Source organism: Uloborus diversus, chromosome 4, assembly GCF_026930045.1.
Source record: "Uloborus diversus isolate 005 chromosome 4, Udiv.v.3.1, whole genome shotgun sequence".
Taxonomy (NCBI): domain Eukaryota; kingdom Metazoa; phylum Arthropoda; class Arachnida; order Araneae; family Uloboridae; genus Uloborus; species Uloborus diversus.
Window position 1 is genome coordinate 165024673 of NC_072734.1, and position 23748 is coordinate 165048420.

Consider the following 23748-nt stretch of genomic DNA (forward strand, 5'->3'; position numbering starts at 1 on the left):
AACTGTCAAAGTGCATTAAAGGAGGTAGTGGGTTCAATTCCCATCGTTGGTTGTTATTTTCTCCTTTTGTTCATGCTGTTTTGTATTTACTGTGTTTTTTTCCTGATGAGGCATGTCGGTTTGTTCGCAGTCCCTCTGTTGTATGCATAGAGTAAAGAAATTTAAATTTATGTACTCTATTGTTGCATACAAATATCCGTTTATAGTGCGTCCGAATATAGTGCGTCCGATTGGTATTGCAAATTTATGTTTCTTATTTTCGTGTTTTCGTGTCACATGTTGGTTTTCGATGTCTTGTGTAATTTTTGACACATCATTTCTCCCCTTTTATGAGTAACGAGGAAGAGAAGCCCAGTGCTTATACCTCTGATCCTTTTTCTTCGTCGGCTCTGTAACGCTGAGTATAGTGTAACGTAATGTTTTCAAATTTTAACAAAGTTCGTGGTTGTAAAAGTTCAATGTCTATATTGTGCATACATTTTATAACATGACAGATTTATTTGAGCTGAAATTGCTGTTCGTAAAATACTTTTCCACCCATTTTTAGTCCATTCTTTTAATTATGTTAACTAAAGTACTAAAGCGTGTGAAAATAAAAGGCAGAACTGAGACTATTATTCGTGAACAATATCTTCGAGATGATGTTTTCTGCCATAGCCCTTTGTGTGAATTATGTTTGGTGAATGAAGGTATGAAACTTTTATTACATTTCAATTTAAAAGCTAAAGCATAACGACACTATAAAACATTTCTTTTATTAGTTCGCAAAAATTTTGCAGCTAAAACATTATGCGAGTCTTTAAACTGCAACGAGATTATGTGTTGCAGTGAATAGCATCTAGTTTATTAAAAAAACTGTATGTGTTTTGGAATTAATGTTATTTAATGGCTTTTTTAATTTCCTTTGACTGATTTTTTTTTTTTTTTTTTCAAATTTTAATGAAGCTTTTGTTTTTTTGTGGTCTTTCTTTTTCTTTGGCTGCATTTTCACATTTCAAGGAACTTTTAGAATAGTTGCGAGACCAAGATTTTTAAAAACTGACTTCAAACCTTGTTGCCATAAACTCTGCCGAAACAGGTCAATAAAAAATTTAAAAATTCCTAGATTCTTGCACTGTATTCCATAAGATATATTAAAAATTAAAGGAAATCTAAGTAATTTTTAGAGGAGCATTAAAGAGTTAAATTCAGATCTAAGATGTAATATATAAACATGTTTTCAAACAAATTAGCACCATAGGCTATTGCTATTCCAAAAGCTCCATTTAAAATGTAAAAAACAGCGGGAATTGTCATAATGTAGAACACTTTGCACATATTCAAAAAATTTTGCCAATGTACTAACCCAAGTAAATCACTTCTGCTTGTCAATTGTTGCCAAAATTTAAAATTAAATATTGAATTTTCTAGCAAAACAAACAATTAAGTAGGACTAAAAGGTAACTTTAAAATGAAAAAAAATCGACCAACTGTTTAAAACATAAAATTGTCTGCTATTGGAAGAAATAATGTCATTAACTCTCTCTCTGAATCAATGAGTTTGAAATCTAGTCGTCTGTTTTAAAATTAATTTTACAGGAACAGGAAAAAATTTAATCATTCAATTTTTGTGATGAGTTCATTTCAGCTTTTATTTTTTCCTATTTTTTTGCCAATGATAATTAATAATGAAGGGGGAGAGAAACTTCTGTATTTTTGCCTATAAAAAGGAATTCCTGAATGAACAGGGTAAATGGTTATACAGTGACCGCCGCTTATTTCAATTAAGTTTGTTAACAGTTTTGATTCCATAAAGCGACTGATTCAATAAAGCAACTAATTCAATAAAGCTGGCTTTTGTTCTGTTTTTAACACTTTGATTAAATTAACCAGCACCCACTGTATGCAGAAAGTAATTGAGAAAGGCCCAAAATCTATGGTACCTATCACCATCGCTATAAGACAAGTCAAAAATTATTTTCCTGTCTTAAATACATGTTAATTTTATTTCTACGCTTAAAAAGTTAAAGTTTTTTTCTTTTTTTTTTTGAGTAATTATTTCTTAAGCAAGTTAAATATTCAACTTATTCTAAGCTGGTAAACAAATAAAATTAAAATAATAATTTTATCAAAGCTTGTTTAATATTTTTTTATTAATTTGCTGAAGAAAAATTGTAAAAAAGAAACCTGTGCATAAGTTGCCCTTACAAATTCTATTTTTGCCACTTTGACTAAAACCTATTTTTACCTAGCAGAAAAAAAAAACATGGTTCTTTCTATGGTTGTTTCATTCTGTAGCAAAAACTTACCAACCCTGTGCAGTGCATACGTATGTTGAGCTAATGGTTTATATAGTTATTTTTATCTTCCAAAGGTATTCAACTTGAAAAAGATGCATCCTATTATGTTATTCCTTGTGTTGATATTATTGAAAAATATTTGGAAATTTTGGAGCTACAAGAAATCAAAGGGATGATTTTTTTACAAAGCATAGTATCGAAAGTAAGTGGTTTTTTTTTTGTTTTTTTGGTTTCCTTTTGTGTATAATGTTAATTTTTATTTCCTTTCTTTTCAAACTTTTTTCTAGAAGTGAAAACTGGTTAGTAAAGTCAATATTTTCCAGTTTAATTTGTAGTAATGGATTTTTTTGAAGTTTAGTCAGTGTTTCTCATAGTAAGATGAAAATATAAAGCATCTGCGTACACAACTAACTCAAAACTATCTGCAAGTATTTAAAAAAATATACAGTGGGTATGCAAAATTTTCAGTAATACAATGCTAATTGTGCTTTCAATCATTTATCCATGAAAGCAAGAGGTTAGTTTCATTCATTTATCTAAAGATTTTCAAGATAACCATTGTTCAATATTGATATTAATTTAAAAGATATCGGTGATTTTGCGTGATGAAATTTTTGGAAAATTGAACAGAAGCGAAAATTGAAAAATCAGGAAATTAAAACTATTTACCGAGGCTTACATTTTCACAATTAATTGGGCTCAAGAAAATGAGTGCTTTTACAGTATATTCTATTTACCAGTAAAAGAGAGGGCTGCCAGAACAGGATTAATTTGTATGTCAGATTTTCCTGTTGATTTAAAGAAATACCATTTGTCTATTGTTTGGAAATTTTCTCCTAGTAAAAAAAAATAAGACTTATTACATGAAACAATTCATATGTCATCTATAGAAGTAGTAAAGTTGGAGACAAGAATAATTTTATGTTAGAATAAATCTGATTCTAAGCGGTAGCAGATCCTACTCAGTGTAGAATGAAAAGAACTGTTGTGAAATCAGTTCTAGTCTTGGTAGTATATTTGGTATATACTACCAAGGTATATTTGGTCTTGGTAGTATATTTTAGTGAAATATGCAAATCTTTCAACATTTTCCCGGGGATGTATTTTTAATCTTATGTTTTAGCTATAACCATCGTTATTATTTTTATTGTCTGTTCTTAATGTTCTATTGTTATTCAAATAATTTTAGGTTATGCAGAACTTTGGAAATAAGTTCTTTAATCGTATATTGAATATCTCCAAAGATGTACGTCGTGGCAGTGTTGTCTTTTTGAATGAGATATGCAGAACTACCGCAGTTCCAAGAACATCTTCAGACTCATCAGATGAATGGCTTATTAAGTATTCAGCTTTATTATTTTTTATGCATAGTTGAAAATCTGCAATCTTTCTTTGTTTTTATACATATGAATTCAGATGTTGATGTAAGTACAGTAAGCACTTGTTATATCACGCTTTGTTGTCATGCCCAGGCATTCAGATATGCAATACCAGCTGTGTTTCCGGACTTCGCACAGTCTATTTGGAAAATAAACATGTTAAGTGACATGCGTTCAACAATTAGTGTTAAATGAAAAAAAAAAAAAAAACACGGTAATATTTCCCAGTGAAAAAATAGCAAGGGTTCCTAAAAGTTTGGACCTTAGTCCTTAAAAATTATCATTTGAATGAGAAAACGTAAATTATGTTAACACTCCCCGAAAAATTAAAATACCTGAATGAATAATGTGAAATATAGATAAAAACCGGTAGCAACAGTCCCACAATAGCATATAGAGGAGAATTTTCGCCCCTTCTTCTTTGTCACATTTTCCATGAATCAAATTTTGGAGAGGAAGAGAATTGAAGAGACCATGTTCACAACACACACAAACTAATTTATTTTTCTGCTCACAATATACATGATGGGCAGCCAAGTTGCCCTTTTACCCGAATAGCGGTCAAGAGATATGCCATAAAGTTATCCCGCTATTTGGTCAGGAGGTTTTTTTTTGCAGTCATGCCTTCATGACTGTCTATAGCCATATAACCCAGGCGCTCTCATGCAGCTGCGCAGTAGGCAATTGCGGAAAGCCCCATTGCGCAATTATGGAGATCCCAAGTTGTGTTACGGGGGTTGTGTGTAATCTTGGGACCCCTGTCAAGTGTTACACAATGTAACCGCGTGGAGCATATAATTTCTTACATAGCATCAACAGACCCTTTGAACCTTCATTGGAGTTAAGGCAACAGCCCTTCAAAATCCCCAGTATAATCTCAACATTAATCCCTAAAAAAATTTTATTGAGTGAGGACAATCGGGTAAAGTTCATCTTGTTCACTTTTTTAAGGGCTATTACATGCTGCAAAATCAAACAAATATGACCTTTTTTTGAAGAGATACTTGCAAATTTATGATTTTTTTAAAAATTTGATTAAAAATCATGGAATACTTTTTTACCCGACTGCGCGTGAGCAACGCAAAGGAGGGCAATGTGTTTATGAGTCTATGTCTGTATGTCTGTTCCTGTGTGGCGTTGTACAGGCTAAACCCCTTGGCTGATTTTGATAAATCTTACATCAATCTATTTGTGTAAATATATTGTGCTAACCTTGGGAGTGTCACTAAACACATGACAATAATCAAAATTCATCATATCAACAAAGGCAGCAAAAATTACATCACCCCCCCATAATAAATGTTTTATTTGTTTTGCACTATAAAATTTTTCTAAACATTTTTTATTCTGGTGTAACGTTGAAAATTAAATTTTTATTGCTGGCTCTGTTTTAACAAGGTTTATGAATTCAGTGGAAAACTAACGCTCTCCTATGGAGTGAGAATACTATCTGTAGTGACATCTAGGAAAGACCACTCAGATGTCACTCCATGTTAGTAGGGAGCTAGCTCACTATTATTGCTTATGGCATTTATTTTGTTTGTTGATTTATAGTATTTACAGTTGTTTGAATGTTATTCATGTAAGTTTCGAATTATTACAAATTATAAGTGCATTACTGTGACATTATCAAAACATATAAAAATATTTACACCCTCAGTTTACTGCAGCCTATTGCCATGCAAATGTCAATAGGGTCAACCTAAAAAATAATCAATGATGCAGATTGCATCACTACTGTTTTTTTTTTTTTTTTTTTTTTTTTTTTGAGGGGAAGGTATCTTTTTTTTTTTTTTTTTTTTTTTTTAGATGGTATGCCATTTTTTGGGGGGATGAAAACTTCCCCCAAAAGATGTGTGATTGAGCACATTCTTTGGTTCTGCAAGTCAAGGGGGGCCCCACAGGTTTGTTGTGCTTACAGTCCCAAAATTTCTAAATCAGGCTCTGAATATTGTAAGGCCATTGTAAGGCTCTGAGAAGTTGAGCTCCGACTCTGACAATGTTTACCTCTGTATCGGTAAATAGGGAGGGGTAATTGGTGCTAAGTTGAGTTGAGAAACTTTCTTAGTAGTTTTTCAAATATATTTCAACTCAATTCTGAGCCAATACACGTCTATTTTTCACTAAACTCCTCTAAAACAGGTAAACATAGTCAAGGTCACAGCTCAACTAACCAGAGCTGCACTATATGAACATTAGTGTGTCTCTACCAGTTCAAAAGCATTTAAGGGTTGTCGGCAACTAATGTTTTGTGATACAGTTTTTCTTAAGGGGAGTGGAGTTTGAAAGTGGCAGTTAGTGACAAGAGACAGAGAGAGAGAGATTGACATCACACATGTGTGTGGCATAACATATTTTTATAACTGTATGTTAATGAAAAATAGTGTGTCATGTGATAAGAGGAGGGGTAAGGTGAAGTGTGACACTTTGAAAATTAGAGGGTCAAATATGTTTTTAAAAAAAAAAGTAGCATTTATGGACAGCCACTTTTCAGAAACAGCAATTTCTTTTGTGCATCATACTTCACCTGTAATTGATGTGCTTTTTACTTCCTTTTACAACAAAGGAAGTATTGTATTCGCGAATTTTCACTCAAAATTCGGCCTTAATTTCCATTTTGCTCACCCCCGAATTAATGTTGAGTTTTTTTTTTCAACCCGACCACATGCCGATAAGTGCCTAAGAACGTATAAAAACTCGAAGTATCCATTTTGACATTCCCCCAGTTAATTACAACAACTTTTCTTGTGAGGTCCGTATGTATGTATGTGCATATGTATGTTGCATAACTCAAGAACAGTATGTCCTAGAAAGTTGAAATTTGGTACGTAGACCCCTAGTGGGGTCTACTTGTACACCTTCCCTTTTGGTTGCTTTCCGGTGTTTCTAAAGGGGTCTTTTGCCCCTTTTTTTGGGGAAATCATTGTTAATTTCAATGTAAACTGAAGTGGTGATATAATTGGCAATATAGCGCCAGTCTTTTGGTTGCCAAGTTGGCATCAAATTTGGCAATTTTTTTTATTTATTTTATTTTTTTTAAATCTGGTTTCAATTTGGCTAGTGGTGGTAATATTTAGAGAGTTAACTATTGAATCACATTAAAATTGCCAATAACGGGAAAATGACATTAAAATTGAAGTGAAAGGAAGTCATGTGATGGACATCGTTCGTCAATAATTTCATTTTGAGTTTACATGATGCAGAGTTGTTAGTAAAACTACAAATAATCCATAAAATTTTTAAAAATCAGAATAACGATTTTCACAACTAAATTAGGAACTGAATGAAAACTGAGGAAGTTTAAACATGTTTTGTCACCAACAAAATATTTTTTCCAAAATATGCATTTAATTTATTGCAGATGTTGCATACAGACTGCCAAATATTACAGCAGCCACCTAAATGAAAGGATTCCAGTGGTGATCCTAACTGATGAAGTACAGGTAATTTTTGATTCTAATACTATTTTAAAATCTTTCTTACAGTTTTTGCAATTTTAATCTGATGTACGACCCAGTGGTACCCTGATAGGAGATCACAGGAGGGCACTGAAACCTCCCAAAAAGTTCCTTGTTTGGCATATTTTATTTGAATATTCGACAAATTAAAAAATGGTAGTGCAGAAAAGTGTTTTTCCCCCTCATGCCACTAATATATCTTCTAATTAACTGTAGGTATGTGTGCATGACCTTATTTTATTGTTCGGTAAAATTTCAGGTTTCATTCGGTAAATTGATTATTTTTCCCCTCCCAAAAATTTTCGTTTGGGTGCCCTTGTGCAACACGTAATTACCTGAATTACAGGATGATCGAAAAGTTATGTAACTTGCTATAAAATATTTTATTTTGAAAATACTTTTAATTCTAATTTTAAAATATTTGTTTATTCATCAACACTATATATTTTTTAATGACGTATCTATCTTATTTGCGCATCATTTTCATGTTCAGACACTTTCAGCAGCTGTCAGTTTGTAGTGTAGTCAAGACAGTTTTCTCCTAGAATCAGGAGTGATTGCCAAATGCAAAGGGAGGAAACTGGTGGCAAAAGGATGATAATCCTGTAGATTTTTGGTGGATAAAATTCTCATGTTTTGTATATTGAGCCATCCTCTGAGATAAACTAGAAATACTTCTAAAAGCATTCAACGTGACAAATTAGTTCATTAAAACTGTTTTACTTTTTACTGATTTTGCTTATCATTTTCAGCTTTATGAGTCACAGATTACAAGCAAATACATTCATATTTACTCCATGAAAGAATGTCTTCAACTGGTGTGGAAAGATTTGGATCCTGCTATTCAGCTCTATGAGTCTCTGAATCTTGCTCTCGGTGTTGGAAGTGTAAATGGTATGATAGCTCTTTTGATCAGTTTTCTCCGTGGTGTTATCACTCAGTCACACATATTTCATCATCAAACACATTACACTGTTTTCTAGATTAGTGACATTGTCTAAGAACTGTGTGTGTACGCCTAGTTCAACAGGGGTGCCCACCCCCCTAAGAGCAAATGCGCACCTGCCACAAAATATTGCGACTCCCCGCCAAAAAAAACTAGAGCCCCCCCCCCCCCCCCAAATGAGAAAAATAGTCCTCCAAACACACACCAGGCACCTAGCTAGAACTTTGTTAAGGGGGGGGGGGGTCTAAGGTTGCACGAACTTCAAAAGAGGAGGCGTGCTAAAGCAGAATTAGTAGCCGATAGTTACACAAGATAAGATAAATCCAATTAAAACTGATTATTAAAATATGATAATTAACTAAAATTAATTAAATAATTGAAATTAATGGAGCCATTAGTTAAAATTAGTTAATAAAAATTTTATATTAAGTGGTAAATTAATTATTGAAAGTTTGTAAATTAACATTAAACTGAAAGTTATCACATACAAAGTTTCCAAATATGGGAGATCCTCTGTCCTCCTGAAAATGAGTGATACATTTTCTATTAATAAAAAGGGCACAATAAAAGAAAAACCGAAAACAAAAAGTGTTCTAGAAATTACTCGGAAAATGCATGCGGTAATTTAATAAAATATTAAAGCTTTGTAATATATTTCAACAAAATATGTACATTTGTACTTATGCCATTTTATTTGAAAACTAGAAAGTCGCCCGTCAAGGTATGACGGGTGTAAATTGCTTCAACACCTCTACATTTGAACGAAGTAATTGCCTGTTTGGTGATATTTTGATAGTTGAAATTTTAACTCTAACACCAGTGGATTAAACCTAAACTCCAGTAGACAGCGTTCATTGTTTTAGTTTCTTCATTCCTCTGAGATGACACAGTCTTACCAATAAAACCGTTAAGTTACCGGATCGAGTTCAGCCTTGTCACAATAAAGCCTTTCCCTGCATGTTAAACATTACCAAAACATATTATCAAATTACATATTATGCCGTGGCGCGAATTAATTGTGGAAACACGCGGGTTACTCGATCATCGGCATTGTTTATATGAGGATAAATAAATCTATATCTATGGAGTCGAATGTATAACTATATGAATGTTATATAACGTAACCCTGTCCGATTTGAACAACATTTCAGGCAAAATCCCACAACTCTCTCAACGAAAATATTAACAAGGTTTCATTTAAAAAGCTTGAATTAGTTTCTATTTATTTACATTTATAATATTCTTTTGATAATACAAAATAGAATATTTCCAATCTTATCTGTTTTCTAATTATCATTCCTAATCATCAATTAAAAGCTTGAACAAACTATTAACTATATTCAGTAAATTACCGCCCATTAGCCAGGGCTAAAGCATAGGAAAGCCTATGCCGGGCTGATGAGTGCTAATAAGCACGAAACTGCAGTCCTCGACTGGTAATGACTGAGCTGGCGGTGTATTTCACAAACTATTAACTCTTTGAGGGACGGAGGCTTCCTTTGATGCAACCACTTTTTTATGTATATATTTTTTTTTCTTCAGCCAACTGACACAGTGATTTCAGTTAGCTGACAAAAAAAGAGAAGCAAGAAATAAATGGGGTTCTCAAGTGAAGTCACTATTCCTCAAAGGGTGAAAGCTGTTCGAAAAAAATTTAAATATTGGAAAAGGCGTTTTGCCGTTCTTTATCATTATTTTTTCTTTCTAATGGAGCTGTGTTAGAGGCTTTAGCCTTTAGCGGAACAAGTGCGAACCAACGATATGGCATCCAGTCATTCATGTGCCACCATTAAGGCACGGATGTAAATGTTAGAGGAAAATTTGGTGCTCAGTTTCCACCAGATGAAGACACTAGCTCTTTTCAATGCGGAACTGTAAAAGGAATTTAATTTTGTCAAGAGCATTCCCAGTCAAACGTCCTAAAGGATCTTTTACATGCCGATTAATGGAATGTATACCTAATGAATTAAATTTAGCATCTGTGTAATTTTATTTTAACAACATGTTGTTAATTTTAAAAATACATATCATATTTTACAACCCAGGCAATGATTTTTTTTTCTATAATACGATGTTAGCAAAACACTTTATTGCAAGAAATAGCAAATATCTTTAGCTTGAAAAAAATAAGAGTTAAAAAAAAAGCAATGTAGAAACGAAAAACTCAAAAATATTTACCTCGCATTCACCTTTTTTGTTTCTTTGCTTGTAACGCAGTAAATAGAGGTAATTTTCACCTAGTAATTTATAGTTAAATGCAGATGTCTGTTTTTTGTTATGTTTACTGCTACCTTCACAATTTACTGCTACCTTCACAATTTACTAAAGATGGATGCATAGATGCTTATTAAATAACTCCTCAGTACAAAGCCAGTGAATAACAATCAGAAAATGTATTCCAATGATGCAAATACAAATATGTTTTATGGAACAACATCGAATAAGATTTTTTTTTCGTCAATTAAAAACTAACTGTTGGGATCATAGAATCACAATTCAGTAAGATTTAAAAGTAATAATTTCTAATAAATTACTTATTACATACGTTAATATGGCCGAACTTGTAATTTCATAAACTGATCACAGTAAAATATTCAAGTAATTTTCAATTTTATTTTTCTATAAAATTTTGATACCGCAAAAAGTTTGTTACATCAACTTCAAGTTTTATTTATTCATTTATTTTACCTTCAAACACGAATTCTTTTTGGGCATTTAATATGGTCTATGATCATGCTTAAATATTGGGGGGAAAACATCAGTAAAAAATCTATGTAATTTGTTACTCAGAAAGGAGAGAGATGTTAAAAATAATCTAAAAGTTCAAATAAAATCTTTATCAAAATATAAAATAAATGAACCATGCCAAAAATATAAAGAGTTAGAATGAAAAAAAAAAAAAAAACAATTATTTTTTCTCATCCTCAAGCACATGAAATGTGTAGAATTTCTTTTTTCGCTGCTGGCTTAGAATCTAAAATTAGTTTTTAAATGGAAAAACACATTAACACGTAAAATTGCTCGCATTTTTAAGAAAACTTTAAAAGGGAGCACTGCAATTACCTAGTTTGGATAAACTTAATTTTCTTTTGCATATAATTTTGTTCAAGATATGTTTCCTATAAGTATGACATAGATAATAACTGCATGTTAAAACAGAAAAGAATCGGAATTCAATGGTTATCTTGAACAATGGTTATCTTGAAAATCTTTAGATAAATGAATGAAACTAACCTCTGGCTGTTTTTCGTGCTGCGTCTACGAAATCCACGAAAATCCAAAAAGAAAAGAGAAAGAAATAAAGAAAACTTCGCCAATGAGACTGGGGGACAATAAATGCTTGTTTTCACTTTGCCGATGGCAATCTAATGGACCAAAGGAGAGGGGCTGAATTTCAAGGTCACAGGACCCAGCTGGTTTGAAAGACAAAACGGACACTTCCCGGTTTTGGATCGAGTATGCGACACAGCAAAAGACAGATGAAAGTTGGGAACCTGCAGTTGCTGTACGAGGTTCTCGTGTTCTGAATTGACTCAAGGTCTGAGAAAATTGCCGATTAATGGGAATATTTAAGGGGAAAATGCTGGGCTTTATAAAAACATTCTCTTTCGGAAAACTTTTGTTGATGCGAGATGCAACAACTGAGAAAAAAGGACAGGAGTCTTTCAGGAGGGGGGGGGGGGTCCGGACCCCATGGGCCCCCCCCCTTGGCTACGTTCTTTCACACACACCCCTAAAAATTTCAATGGCACAGTCTGTACCAGATTACCTATTAGACCTATTAGGTGACTTATTTGATGTTATTTATAATAATATCTAATCGGGTCATGTTTTTTTTAATTTTGTGCAATATATTGAGTAATGTGAGTGTAACAGTGACTGAAAAATGTTAATTCTTGTCTAATATTTTTAAAAGCTCATTTTAAAAGATCAAAAATAAATTTTCTACACTTTAACTGGGAAAACATTTGTTTGATAAACAATAGATCCTATTTCACAAAAATTCACTTATTATGGTAGAGTCTGGAACAGGTTAAACGGATAAACGAGGGTTGACTGTTGTTTAAGAAATATTTTTTGTGAGTTTATGCATATAATCTATTATTTTAGTAAATTGAAAAAAAAAGAATATTTCAAAACAACTTGACGGAACAAACTTTTTTCTGAAACAGTTCATATAAACTGTATTATCAAAAGTAAACTGATGTATGATTTGGGATTACAGTGGAGTCTCAAAAATCCAAGGTAATTGGGGTTTACCTCACATCGGATTACTGAAAACTTGAATTGTCCAGTAAAATCTTCCAGATTTAAAATTTACACTACTTGGAGGACATGAGGAGCATCTTTTACTTCCTTGTGTAAAGAAAAGGATTTATTGTCTTCGCAAAAAATTTATGACTCAAATTTCAACGTAAATTTTCTTTTAATTGCAACTAAATGAATTTTGAATTATTTTTTTCTCAATATTTCTACGTATTTAAGTGTGCAATGCAACCAAAACACGCATTTTGACTGCGCACGAATTCATTTTGACGAGTTTTGTCGTGACGTCTGACAAAACTCTTCGAAATGAATATGTATCCTTTCGTATGTATGTATTTTGGATTACACAAAAATGGTTAGTTGTTGGAAGGTTTGTGCATTTCCCTACATCTGCACTTGAGTGGCATCAAGTTGTGCTCCCCTTTTTTTATAACAATTGGATGCTCCAAAAGGGATGTTAACATGTTCTTTGTGACAAATTAATCATCTTTACGTATCAAGTTAATATCTCCAAGGCATCTCTTAATCTAATTTCTTGTAGTCAATGAATATTTAGCATCACTTAGGGAGTGTTGTTGAAACAAACCTCTCAATGTATTTTAATTATTTACTATACATATTTAATACGTTTTACAATGGTAAAAAATTTATATCTTTAAATTTTGATGAATATAAAATTTTTAGCTACTAAAAATTATAATTTAAAACATAAATGAGGCACTTGGATTAAGCGGAACCTTTAACATTCAAGACTCGGATTTTTGAGACTCTACTGTAGTTCAAAAATTATTGGATTTTTGAACTACCTGTACCGTTCTTGGATAAGGGCTGATCAAGTTGCTCTTAAACACAATTTCTGCTCATGTTATAAAATGGTGGTAACCACCCTATGGCCCATGCGCCACATGAGACCCACAAAGCTCATCCATGTGACCTGTTATGTTCAATATTACTAATTGAAAACTATAACTTGATAAAACAAGCCTACAGTAATGATGACAATAACTCTTGGTATGCAATTTTCCGTCCTTTTTAATGCTTTCCCTTGTTATCTGGGTGAAAAATTCAAATATATTTAAATTTTATATGCATTTTGGCCTGCAAGATTCACCTTAATATGAGGTGTGGCCCTTGGGGGGAGGTTGGGCACCTCTGTTTAAAATATACAATAATGCATTACTCAACTTAAAAGATATTTTTTGTTTTAACTGCTTCATTGCTGTACTGCTTCAAATTAAGATATTTTGTTTAGACATTCATATTCTTAAAATATCATGAAAAAGTCCCCAAAAGGTCACAAAATTACGCTTCTGAAATTCTGTAAACCACTTATATATGAACGCAGAATTTGGAAAATTCTTTTTAAATGGTTTATTTACTGCTTGTACTTCAGTAGTACAAAAATATTTTTAAATATTATGATTTTAACCATTTGAGGCAGTGAAAAGCAAAAAGATGAAAGTGACCTTTTTAAAGTTTCAAAACGCGCTTCGAGTTCTGATCCTAGGTAAGCTTTCATTGATTTTTTTTTTCTAAATCATGCTGTATAGTAGCACCCACCAGAGCTACTACTACCATCTCTTCAGACAAAACAGAGGAGAGGTTCTCCTACCATTTTTACATTCTTCTATATCTATTATATGGAAAAAAGTATTGGTTTCATGCAAATTTTCAAATTTTGAACGTTTTGAGGTGTGCTGAGTCCATTTCGACCATTTTTGGAGAAAGTCTATATACCTGTCTGTGTGTCTGTATACGTGTGGTTGGGTTTTCGTGACCTGCTCTACAGCAAAAACTATTGCATGAAATAGAACGAAATTTGATTCACATATGTGTCCCCATGTGAACTTGCGCCCATTAGCTTTTGGCACAAATTCCTCCAAGAGGGTGGAGCAATGGAACTTTTTTCGAGTTATGAGTGCCTGCTTATTCCCCAGGAAGTAACTGGCAGAATCAAACAAAGTTTGGTCAATATGTTGCCCTTAACATGTACAGGTGCTTATTCAATAACTCAAACAGGGGCTGAGTTATAGAACAGATAGCTCAGAGATATAGATAGAAGATTTTTTGTCGTCACTTGTTTCTGCTATAACTGGAAGAAATAATGAACAGAATCAAGCAAAAATTTATCGGCAAGTAGCCCTTAGAGGGTACAAGAGCTGATTTTATTTTCTCCTCAAGAGCTGAAAAGAGGTTGGTGCAATCAAACATTCTTTCTTTTTCATTGCAAATGCCATATCTCAAAAAGTAATGCTACGTTCTGGATGAAATTTGGAATAAATATGAACCTATATGTAAACAAGCGTTGGTTCAACTTTGGGGCCAATCGCTCCAAGAGATGCTGAATTTTTTTTGCAAATAAAAATAGTTTTATTAATCCAATAATAAGAAAGGTGAATCATAATAGACTGTCGTCTGCATATTTCTCATGATTTTAACCCTCATGGGCAGCGCACTGAAATAAGCATGCATGTATGAAAAAAATATTACAAAATCAATTGAAATATTTTACAAAACTGAAAAATGCGTTGTTGCTTTCTAAACAAATATCGTTTATGAAAAAACATTAATAAAGTTCAAAACATTTTCTGTGGGTGTAATAAAGATCTAAGATCTAAAAGATACACAATAAAAAAGTTAAACATTTTAAGAAAGTGTTTAATTTAAAGTTTAAAGTTTTACAATCACGTGAAAATTATTTTTGCAAATTTTATAAAGATGTGTAAAACTTTTACTTATACAAAAATGGAAAAATTTGCTCAAAAATGAATGCAACAGGAAAGTTCTAACATGGATAAAATAATGAATGTAAATAATGAATATAAAAGAAAAAGTCATGAAAAATCCCAAAATGGCTTACTGTAATAATAGACCTTCCAACTGGCTTAAAATTCATCCCTCTGATGGATAGCACATGATTCACATGTATATTTTACTTCTTTCATATAGCTTTTACCAGGGCCGGATTTGGAAGTGTGGAGGCCTCGGAGCAACGAAGGAGTGGAGGCCCCTAATCAAGGTTTGAAAAGATCATCATATTTTCGAAAATATCCGAAACTTTGATATATATCCGAATATTTTGATATATATGTATATATCCGATATTTTCGACTTGTGAAAATTAGGATATTTTGTAAAAAGTTTATTGTGGGGGGCCCCTTTGTTGTGTAGGCCCCGGGGCAGTAGCCCCACCTGCCCTCCTTTAAATCCGGCCCTGGCTTTTACATGTAAAGTGGGAACACTCGGAACATTTTAGTGTTGTATTATTGTTTTTCTGTCTTTCGCACAAAACACAGCATCTTCGAGTCTTCTTGGCACAGGGAGGACCAAAATTGTCTCCTCTCTCTGCTCCTTCATTCTCTAACAATCTTCGAATAATTGCCTTTGCATGAGTAGGTAATTGTGAGATAAGGATACGTTGCTGAAGGTGGCCTTTCATCAATGACATTGATAAATTTTTCAAAAAAAATCGTCGTGGCTGAGATGGTGATTCTGGTTTCATTTGACTTAGGATTACGAAGGCATTTATTCCCCCAATGTTCAGTAGTGAAAAAAAAAACAGCTAAAGGCCATCGTCTAGTTTTTATGGCTACACTGTAAGTGTAAGTATATCTGGCTTTTGGGTTTCAGGATCGATTTTATCATCATCGTGAGAGGTACTAATTAGGATCACACATTTATTTTTACGACTTACATATGAAACTAGGGTAAGATCTTTCTGAAATACAAAGGGCGATGTACCGATGTCTCAAGTTTTTGAAGGAAAAAATTCGGAGGAGATTTCTTTCTTGTTTGATTTCATTGTTCCCACAATTGTAATCCCATTAGCTAAAAGTGATTTAGCGAGTGGCACACTTGTGTACCAGTTATCAGTTGTGAGACTACAGTTGGAATTTTTGCATTTCTCAATAAGCCGATCCACTACGTCAACAGCTGCATTAGATACTTCATAGGGACTTTGCGGCTGCTTTCCGCAATAAATTTCCGAATTCAACGTGTAATAAGTTCTTGAATCAAAAAGGGCGAAGATTTTTACACCATATATTGCTGGTTTATTCGGAATGTATTGAACAAATGAGCATCTTCCCCCGTATGCTTCTAATTTCTCATCAATCCTAAGCTGCTCCCCAGCAGAATAAAAATGATTGCAATTCGCAATAAAAGAATCGAAAAATTCACGAATTGGGGCTAATTTATCAGTTTTTTTTCTCGCTTCTCGAGTGCTTTTTTCATCAAATCTGATACAAGATAGCAGAAATCGAAACCTGTTTACGCCCATCACACCTAGTAAAATTTCAATTCCTGTGCCATCACGAGCCCACGCTTCTGCTAAATTTACTTTAGACATTTTTTTGCTATCTAGCAAGTAAAGAATACCAATGACCACCAACAGTTCTGCTCGGTTTGTTTCTTTCGCATCTTTTTTGCTACTACGTCGAAACTTCCAATTTTCCGCTCTTTTCTTGATATGCAAATTCTTATAGTGGACAATCAAGTCAACCATGTTCGTGTTAATAATTTTGTTCCAAGACGACATTTCATCACAAATATCATCACAATTTTTTGGAAAAGACAAAACATTTAGATTTTTTTTTTGCAGTCCCCGCAAATTAGCTTCTTATAAGTTTTTTTGATCATTTATAGACTTCGGTTACTTCTTTCAATTTTTTTCCACGAACAGTTTTTGTTTTATAGGTACTTTTTATGAAAAATTCATTCTCATCTTGCTCTGTAGCACTTTGTTCTTTCGAAGTAATTTCTTCCTCCATATCAGGCCTAAAATCACATTCTGAATTTGAATCATGGTCACTAAACTGGATGTTTTCTTCGTTGTCACAATCAGAAGCGATCTCATCATCAGTATCATCGTCTTCGTCCGACAATTCTTGCAAAACCCGCCAATATTGATCAGGAGACACTATATCACGGCGGCGCGACATAACTGCACGGGTGGCGCATAAAGTGCTCATGGGCGGATTTATGGGGGGGCAGAGGGGGGCAATGCCCCCCCCCCAGTTTTGGGAGGACTTTATGTAGTAACAACACATTTTCCAAAAATTAAAATAAAAAAAATCATTATTTTTTTGTTTTTGAATAGTTTAGAAGAGCATGGGTGGATTTATAGGGGGGACAAAGGGTGCAATGCCCCCCAGTTTTGAGAGAAGTTAATATAGTAGCAACTTATCTTCCAAAATCTTATAACAAAAAAAAAAAAACATGATTTTTTCGTTTTTGAATAGTTCAATGAAAATGAAGAGAATAGCAAATGTTCTTTTCTGAAGGGAGAAAAAAAAGGAAAAAGAACCGAACATTAAATGTTAAATACAAACAGTACAGCTGTGACTGGGGTACTGAAAATTGGTCTAAATTCACTATTTTGGACTGAAAACCATTTGGGCAAGTATATGAATGAAAATAGAGGCTAAACGAGCTATGCATTCAGCTGCAACACTTATAATAATTAACGTTTGGGACCCTCCCTCCCCCTCCCCAATTTGCGCTAATATAATGATCTACTCGTTACAATTTGTTTTCTCTTTTCAGAATGCTTGTTTTCAATTTGCGTGATTTCAAAAACTAGATGTTTTGGGTTGTTACAAACGAAAGATTTTGAAGAACCTTCTGGCATCATACGTTCAAATGAAAGTGGCTGATTTGAAATGTATGCTATTGCAAAAGAAGTACATAGCTAAAAGGTTTTTGTATAGCAAAATACTATCAAATGTAACAGTTAACACCATACTCAACGAATGTATATAACAATGAAACAAAACTCTGGGAAAATTGTCCAACCATTGAACAAACAGAACGTAAAATCACTGTAAACAATGCGTTAATTTTTTAGGGGGAAAAAATAGGAATCTCAATCTCTAGCAGTTCAAAATTAAATTTCTGATTTTCCAGAATCATACATTGTAAGGAAAACGTCTGAATAAAAGAAAAAGTGAGGGAGATATATTTCCGGCACGAAAGCTTTGCACAATTCTTGTAAGATCGCATTATTACCTGATGAAATGTTTTTCTAATGGTGTTTTCTTTATTTTTTAAAGGAAGAAATTTGTATATATGAAACTAATAGTTAGAACTGTACTTCATGCGCTTGGAAAATTTTCGGCTTGTCTTTTTTTTTCTTTTTTTGAGAAAGAAAAGTAAATACTATCACAAACTGAATAAATTTCAGTTATCTGAACGTTCTGATTAATTGAATCTTTTTACTTAGGAAAATACCATTATCCTTACTTTCTAAATACTCTTTAAAAATTAAGGTAAGTCATAATCATCTAAGTCTAAATGAGGCAGTTATTGTCATTATTGAAATCTGAGTAAATCAATCATCAAAAATTTTGGAAAAATTTGCTGAAATTTGATAAAAACCGATAAAAACCTTACACAGATTGGTAAAATCGCAAAAATCCTTTAACTGTAAAAACTGACGAATTTTCGTTAAAATTACAAAAAATCAAACAACAATCTGCGGGTAAAAGTGAATTACATGCAGGGCCGGATTTGCCTATAAGATAAACAAACTATAGCTTAGCGCCCCTGCTTTGAAATGGACCCCTAACTCACAAAAAATTGCCAATTCGTTCCTTAAAAAAATGGAAAATGCTTGAAAAACTAATTCATTTTCAAGTACTTGAAAACCTTGAATATTTGAAAACGTGTGCCTACAAACCTTAAATTTTAAAATTTCTAACAAATTGTAGGGGGAGGAATGCCAAAATGTGTCAAATTCAGCTCCTTGCTACATTTTGCATCAAAAATGTAAAAATCATAGTTCTCGCGTTTGTAACATATCATATTACTTGAAATAATTTTTTTTGTGACTGACATGCTTCATATCTTGCTATTTGTTTAATCCCGAATGCAGAATTTTGGAAATTCTTTTGTATTGATTGCTTTTATCTTACTTATACTGCATATTGTTAATCTGTTTAGCCCGGAAAAAAATGATACACTACCCCTATTCCCTTTCGTTTTCTGCACTACTTATAATTAAAAAAAAAGTTGTAATGAGAAATTAAAGTTTATTTTTTCTTTTAAACTTAAAATAGGTGTTTCTTACAAAGTTTGCACAATACCGTACATACAACTGTATAATCTACTACTCAATCTTAGAGACTGGAAAGTGCAAATTATTGGTTCTAAAATCCCTGAAAGAATTGGCGTAGTATAGCCTACTAGGGCTCTTGAGCCAAAAACCCAATCTAACTAAACAAACCTTGAAAATAATTAGACAAGTCTTTGAAACTCCTAAGCAAAATGTGCTTCAATTTTATTTCTTATCAAGTGTATAAATTAAGAATTGTTCAAATGGGTAGTATGTTACTCTCTTTATACCTATTCTCTAAACCTGTGCACCATTTCTTTTAAAGTATTAACTTGCATCACAAAGCACTTTTAAAGCGTAAAACTTTTTTTAAAAAATGATTTGCCTATTATTTCCAATTAACCCTTATAAGACTTTAAAATGCAGAATTTTATATCCATTTTATATAATTTCCTCCAGAGACCCCCAGGCCCCCTAAAGTTGGAGATATTCCCTATTGCGTCTTCTATTGCGTCACTCTCTTAATACCAGCTCCCTCTCTTTTAAGGTCAATTCAAAAAGGACAGCATGATTACACACAGTAATGAAAACGGCACATAAAGAAGTAAAGAATGGCCTTATGCATCACAGAAAACAGATAAAAACATGGGAGGGGGGAGGGCAATTAAAAATGTTGCTCCAAAAAAAAAAAAAAAAATCCTGCCCCCCAAGAACTCAGTCCTAAATCCGCCTATGAAAGTGCTACAGTAAGACACGCTTCACTAAACAGAAGGAAATCTCACACACAGCTCACTTCTGACCAAGGTCAATGGACATATCTCACTCGGAAGAAGAGGGTAGGAGGGTAGGTTAATCCCCTAACTAAAGGAGCCTAATCCCCTCCTTTGTTGATAAATGCTTTTTCTTTTATTTTATTGTTGCATGGCATGCAACAATAACCAATGCATGGCATGGCGCACTCAGTGCGCCATGCCATGCATTTGAGGGTTAATTGTATGGAAATGATCATAAATATTATCTCAATAATTTAAAATTTTTAACTGTTGCCATCTTTTGTTTATTAACAAATAAAATTTGTAATTATTTTAAGCAAGGCTTTTAAAATAACTTTCAATTTTCACTCTTTGCTTTGCCTTTGCGATAATTCAAAAATTGGGATGGTCCTCAAGTTTTTTGTGTGTGTAATTTTATTTTTCTGAGAACATTGCTTTCTCCACAAGCATGGGGGGGGGGGGGGTGAGAATTCATAAGAAATATATAGAAGGTTTCGTAATGATCACAACATACTAGTTATTGATGATCTCCAAATTTTTTATTTTGGCCCTTTCATTCCTTTGCTTCTTTCTGCCTCATTAGTCAAAATCTATGCCTATTATAAAATGATTATCTTTTTTTGCTTTTTTAAAATCTAGATTTGTCAAAATCATACGACAATTATTTACCTTTGGATGTCCTACAAGCTGGTATCAAGTCTGGGCGTTTTTTCAAAGGTCATCTCCAAGTGAATAAGCATAATGCATCCCAAGAGGCTTTTGTGAGATCATCAAAGTAATTTTCTATATGTCTTGAAACAAGATATCATTTGCTCATTTCGAATCTTAATTTTTTTCGTCAGATTGCGGAGTTTATATTTTTGTAAAGTACATCTATCTTAATGATTATTATTGAAATTCATATTTATTTGACCTGCTGATGCATTACATTTCAAATCATAAAAGATGTAAGTTGAACTTTTCGGGAGTAAAACCTCAATTACGTCATATTGATGTTAATAATATGACTCATAATTTACATTATATTGTATATTATTAACATATAATGTCTGCTTTAATGGACAATTAAAGCAGCATTAATTTATACAGAAATTTTTAATATCCCACAATGGGAAAACAGAAAAAACTATTAATTGCCTGTTAACTGTAATTAGCTATAAGCTGTAGTATAAGCTAACTATATAACTATAATATAATACTATATAACTATAACTATATAACTATAAACAACAGTAAATTTTTTGGTGCTTAAATCATACTTGAGTCTCACTGGTAACTGCATTTGAAGCTTTGCTTGCTTCATATTGCAGTTACCAGACATCCTGGTTTGGTCCTGATCGTTCGGGTTTCAAACCACCTTCGAGGTTAATGTTGTAATTTAAAGATGATTATCCAAAAAAAATTTGCCACTTTAGTTCTGCTTCAGTTTCCAGTTCTAACTCATTTAGTCAAAAAGCTTTATATCATGTATGAAGCATATAGTGACTGATTGCCGCACAGGCCAACTAGGCCTGGACTTGGGGCCCCACCTTCCTAAGATTCGCCAAATTACTTAAAGAATTGTGCAGCACAACTGTTATATGAAAAATACATGTATTTTTTAAATGATAATAAAGAATTATGACTTTTTAATTCGAAAAAATCTTCCTTAAAGATGAATTTTTATTCATTCTGCCAGCAAAGAATTAACCGTGTCACAATTATGTGGGACCCCGAAAGGGATTCATAAATGCCCATGATAAATGATTTGTACATAGTTCTGTGGTAGACAAAGAGTCTCTCAAATATGCATTCCGACAGGCCCTAGACTTGTAAATCAACCAATGCATTCTGCTGTAGAATCTTCAGAGAGCCTCCAAATTTTTGTGGGCACTCTCATTTGGTTAATCAGGCCCTGGTTTTGAGGCTATAAAGAACACATTTTAGAGAGGGAAAATGTTTCTTGTGTGCAATATGTTTCAGTACACAAGTATAATAGTTTACATCTTAAAGAGTTCTTTAAGCACACATAACTGTTGATAAATTTTTGTTTTAACATTGCAATATTAAAATTTATATTTAATTTAAAAAAAAAAAAACTAACATTATTTTGAGAAAAGCACAAATGAGTTGTTGAAAATGTTGTATAAAGCTGTATAAAATGTAAAAAAAGAAAAAGCTTCCTTGCAAAATGTGATCAAAAGTCGATTGGTTGTACATTATGCTGGCTCCCCCTGCCTTTTATTATGATAAGGATCTCCAAAATCTTTCTATCCAAATATGGTAGCCTAGTCAAATGTATACTACTGATATTTCTGATGCAGAAAGTTTTCAACGACTTCATTAATTAAAGAAAAATGTTTTATGTGGTAGTAAAGTACGTTCTATTGGGAATTGCTCAATATCTAGCTCTATCTTACATGCATAAAATTCACTGTGCCGTGCCCACGATCTTGTTACCCTGTGCTTGATATATCACTCATTCAGGTATATTTCACTTGTCCTTTGTCTCCCAAAAGAATTATATATTTTTTTTAATGTTGCTTTACATTGAACATCATAGGGGAAAAAATTGCATTTCTTAACAAAGTATATTTTCTTTTATTAATAAATGAACAAAACTGACCTTGAAACAATTAGAAAGATTGTAAATTATTATTTTTTTGAATTGGATAATTGGTAGACTAATTTTCTTTGTATTGTATTAACCCCTTCAGACCTGGTGTCCGGTATACCAAACATACACTTTAAACACCTGCTAATCATTTAATAATTGATTTAATTAGTTGATTTTTTTTATAGTTGACTGTTTACATTCTACTTATTATAATCTGTGAAATAATATTTTGTTTTGGGATTGACAACACTGACATATAAGGATTGAGAGGTAGAGAGTGGCTCATTTTTCCAACCATGAATTTTCATCTGAAAAGCGAGGTTTTTTTCCTGATTTTTTAAAAAATATATAATCTTTAAGTAATCGTTTCAAACGCTTATATTATGTTTTATAATTGTTTTTAAAACATTTTATAATGAAGTTTGTTCGTTATTTTATTGTTTTTGTATATGAAATATTGATTTCAAAAATATAAGTCCGGAATATTGGACGTGCCATAACTCTTTAAATTTTTCTCCTACAAGCTCAATATTTTGTCTATAAAATACCCTTTACCATAGTACACTGTGTACCAAATATCAACATTTTTGGTCCAATATTTCATAATTCCGACTGACAAAATTGTTTTAATATAATAATAAACTTTTTTTTTTGTTAGTGTATCTGTCATTAATTTGTACGTTAATTAAATCATTGCTTTTTTTACCTCAGTTATATCCCATTTTCAAATGCATCATGCTTTTTTGTTGTCCCACGACAAGTAGGATGTAGCAAAGGGTAAATAAAACATACTTAGAATTTTGAACAAGACACTGTCTATTTCCTAGTATAATTTGTTTCTTAAAAGAAAATAAATTATTAAACGCTTATCATTTCCTATATTTCACATGCTGCAAATGCTTTTATTTTTTGTTTTTTAACTGGAAGTGATCAACCTCTGAAGCTTCTTTTTTTTTAAATGTGTTTTTAATTGTTTGATTTGTTTTTAACAATTTTATTC

General features: G+C 32.6%; 1 protein-coding gene across 1 annotated transcript in view; it reads left to right on the plus strand.

The window, feature by feature from the left end:
• The first annotated feature begins 455 nt into the window (after positions 1–455).
• The window catches only part of LOC129220490 (DIS3-like exonuclease 1), a 63406-nt gene continuing 40113 nt past the window's right edge, over positions 456–23748 (plus strand). Inside the window, exons 1-6 of the mRNA XM_054854909.1 lie at positions 456–679; positions 2335–2481; positions 3469–3620; positions 7020–7101; positions 7869–8010; positions 20792–20927. Of these exons, the coding sequence (XP_054710884.1) occupies positions 563–679; positions 2335–2481; positions 3469–3620; positions 7020–7101; positions 7869–8010; positions 20792–20927 (776 nt within the window). The 5' untranslated portion in view covers positions 456–562. The remainder of the gene's footprint in view (positions 680–2334; positions 2482–3468; positions 3621–7019; positions 7102–7868; positions 8011–20791; positions 20928–23748) is intronic.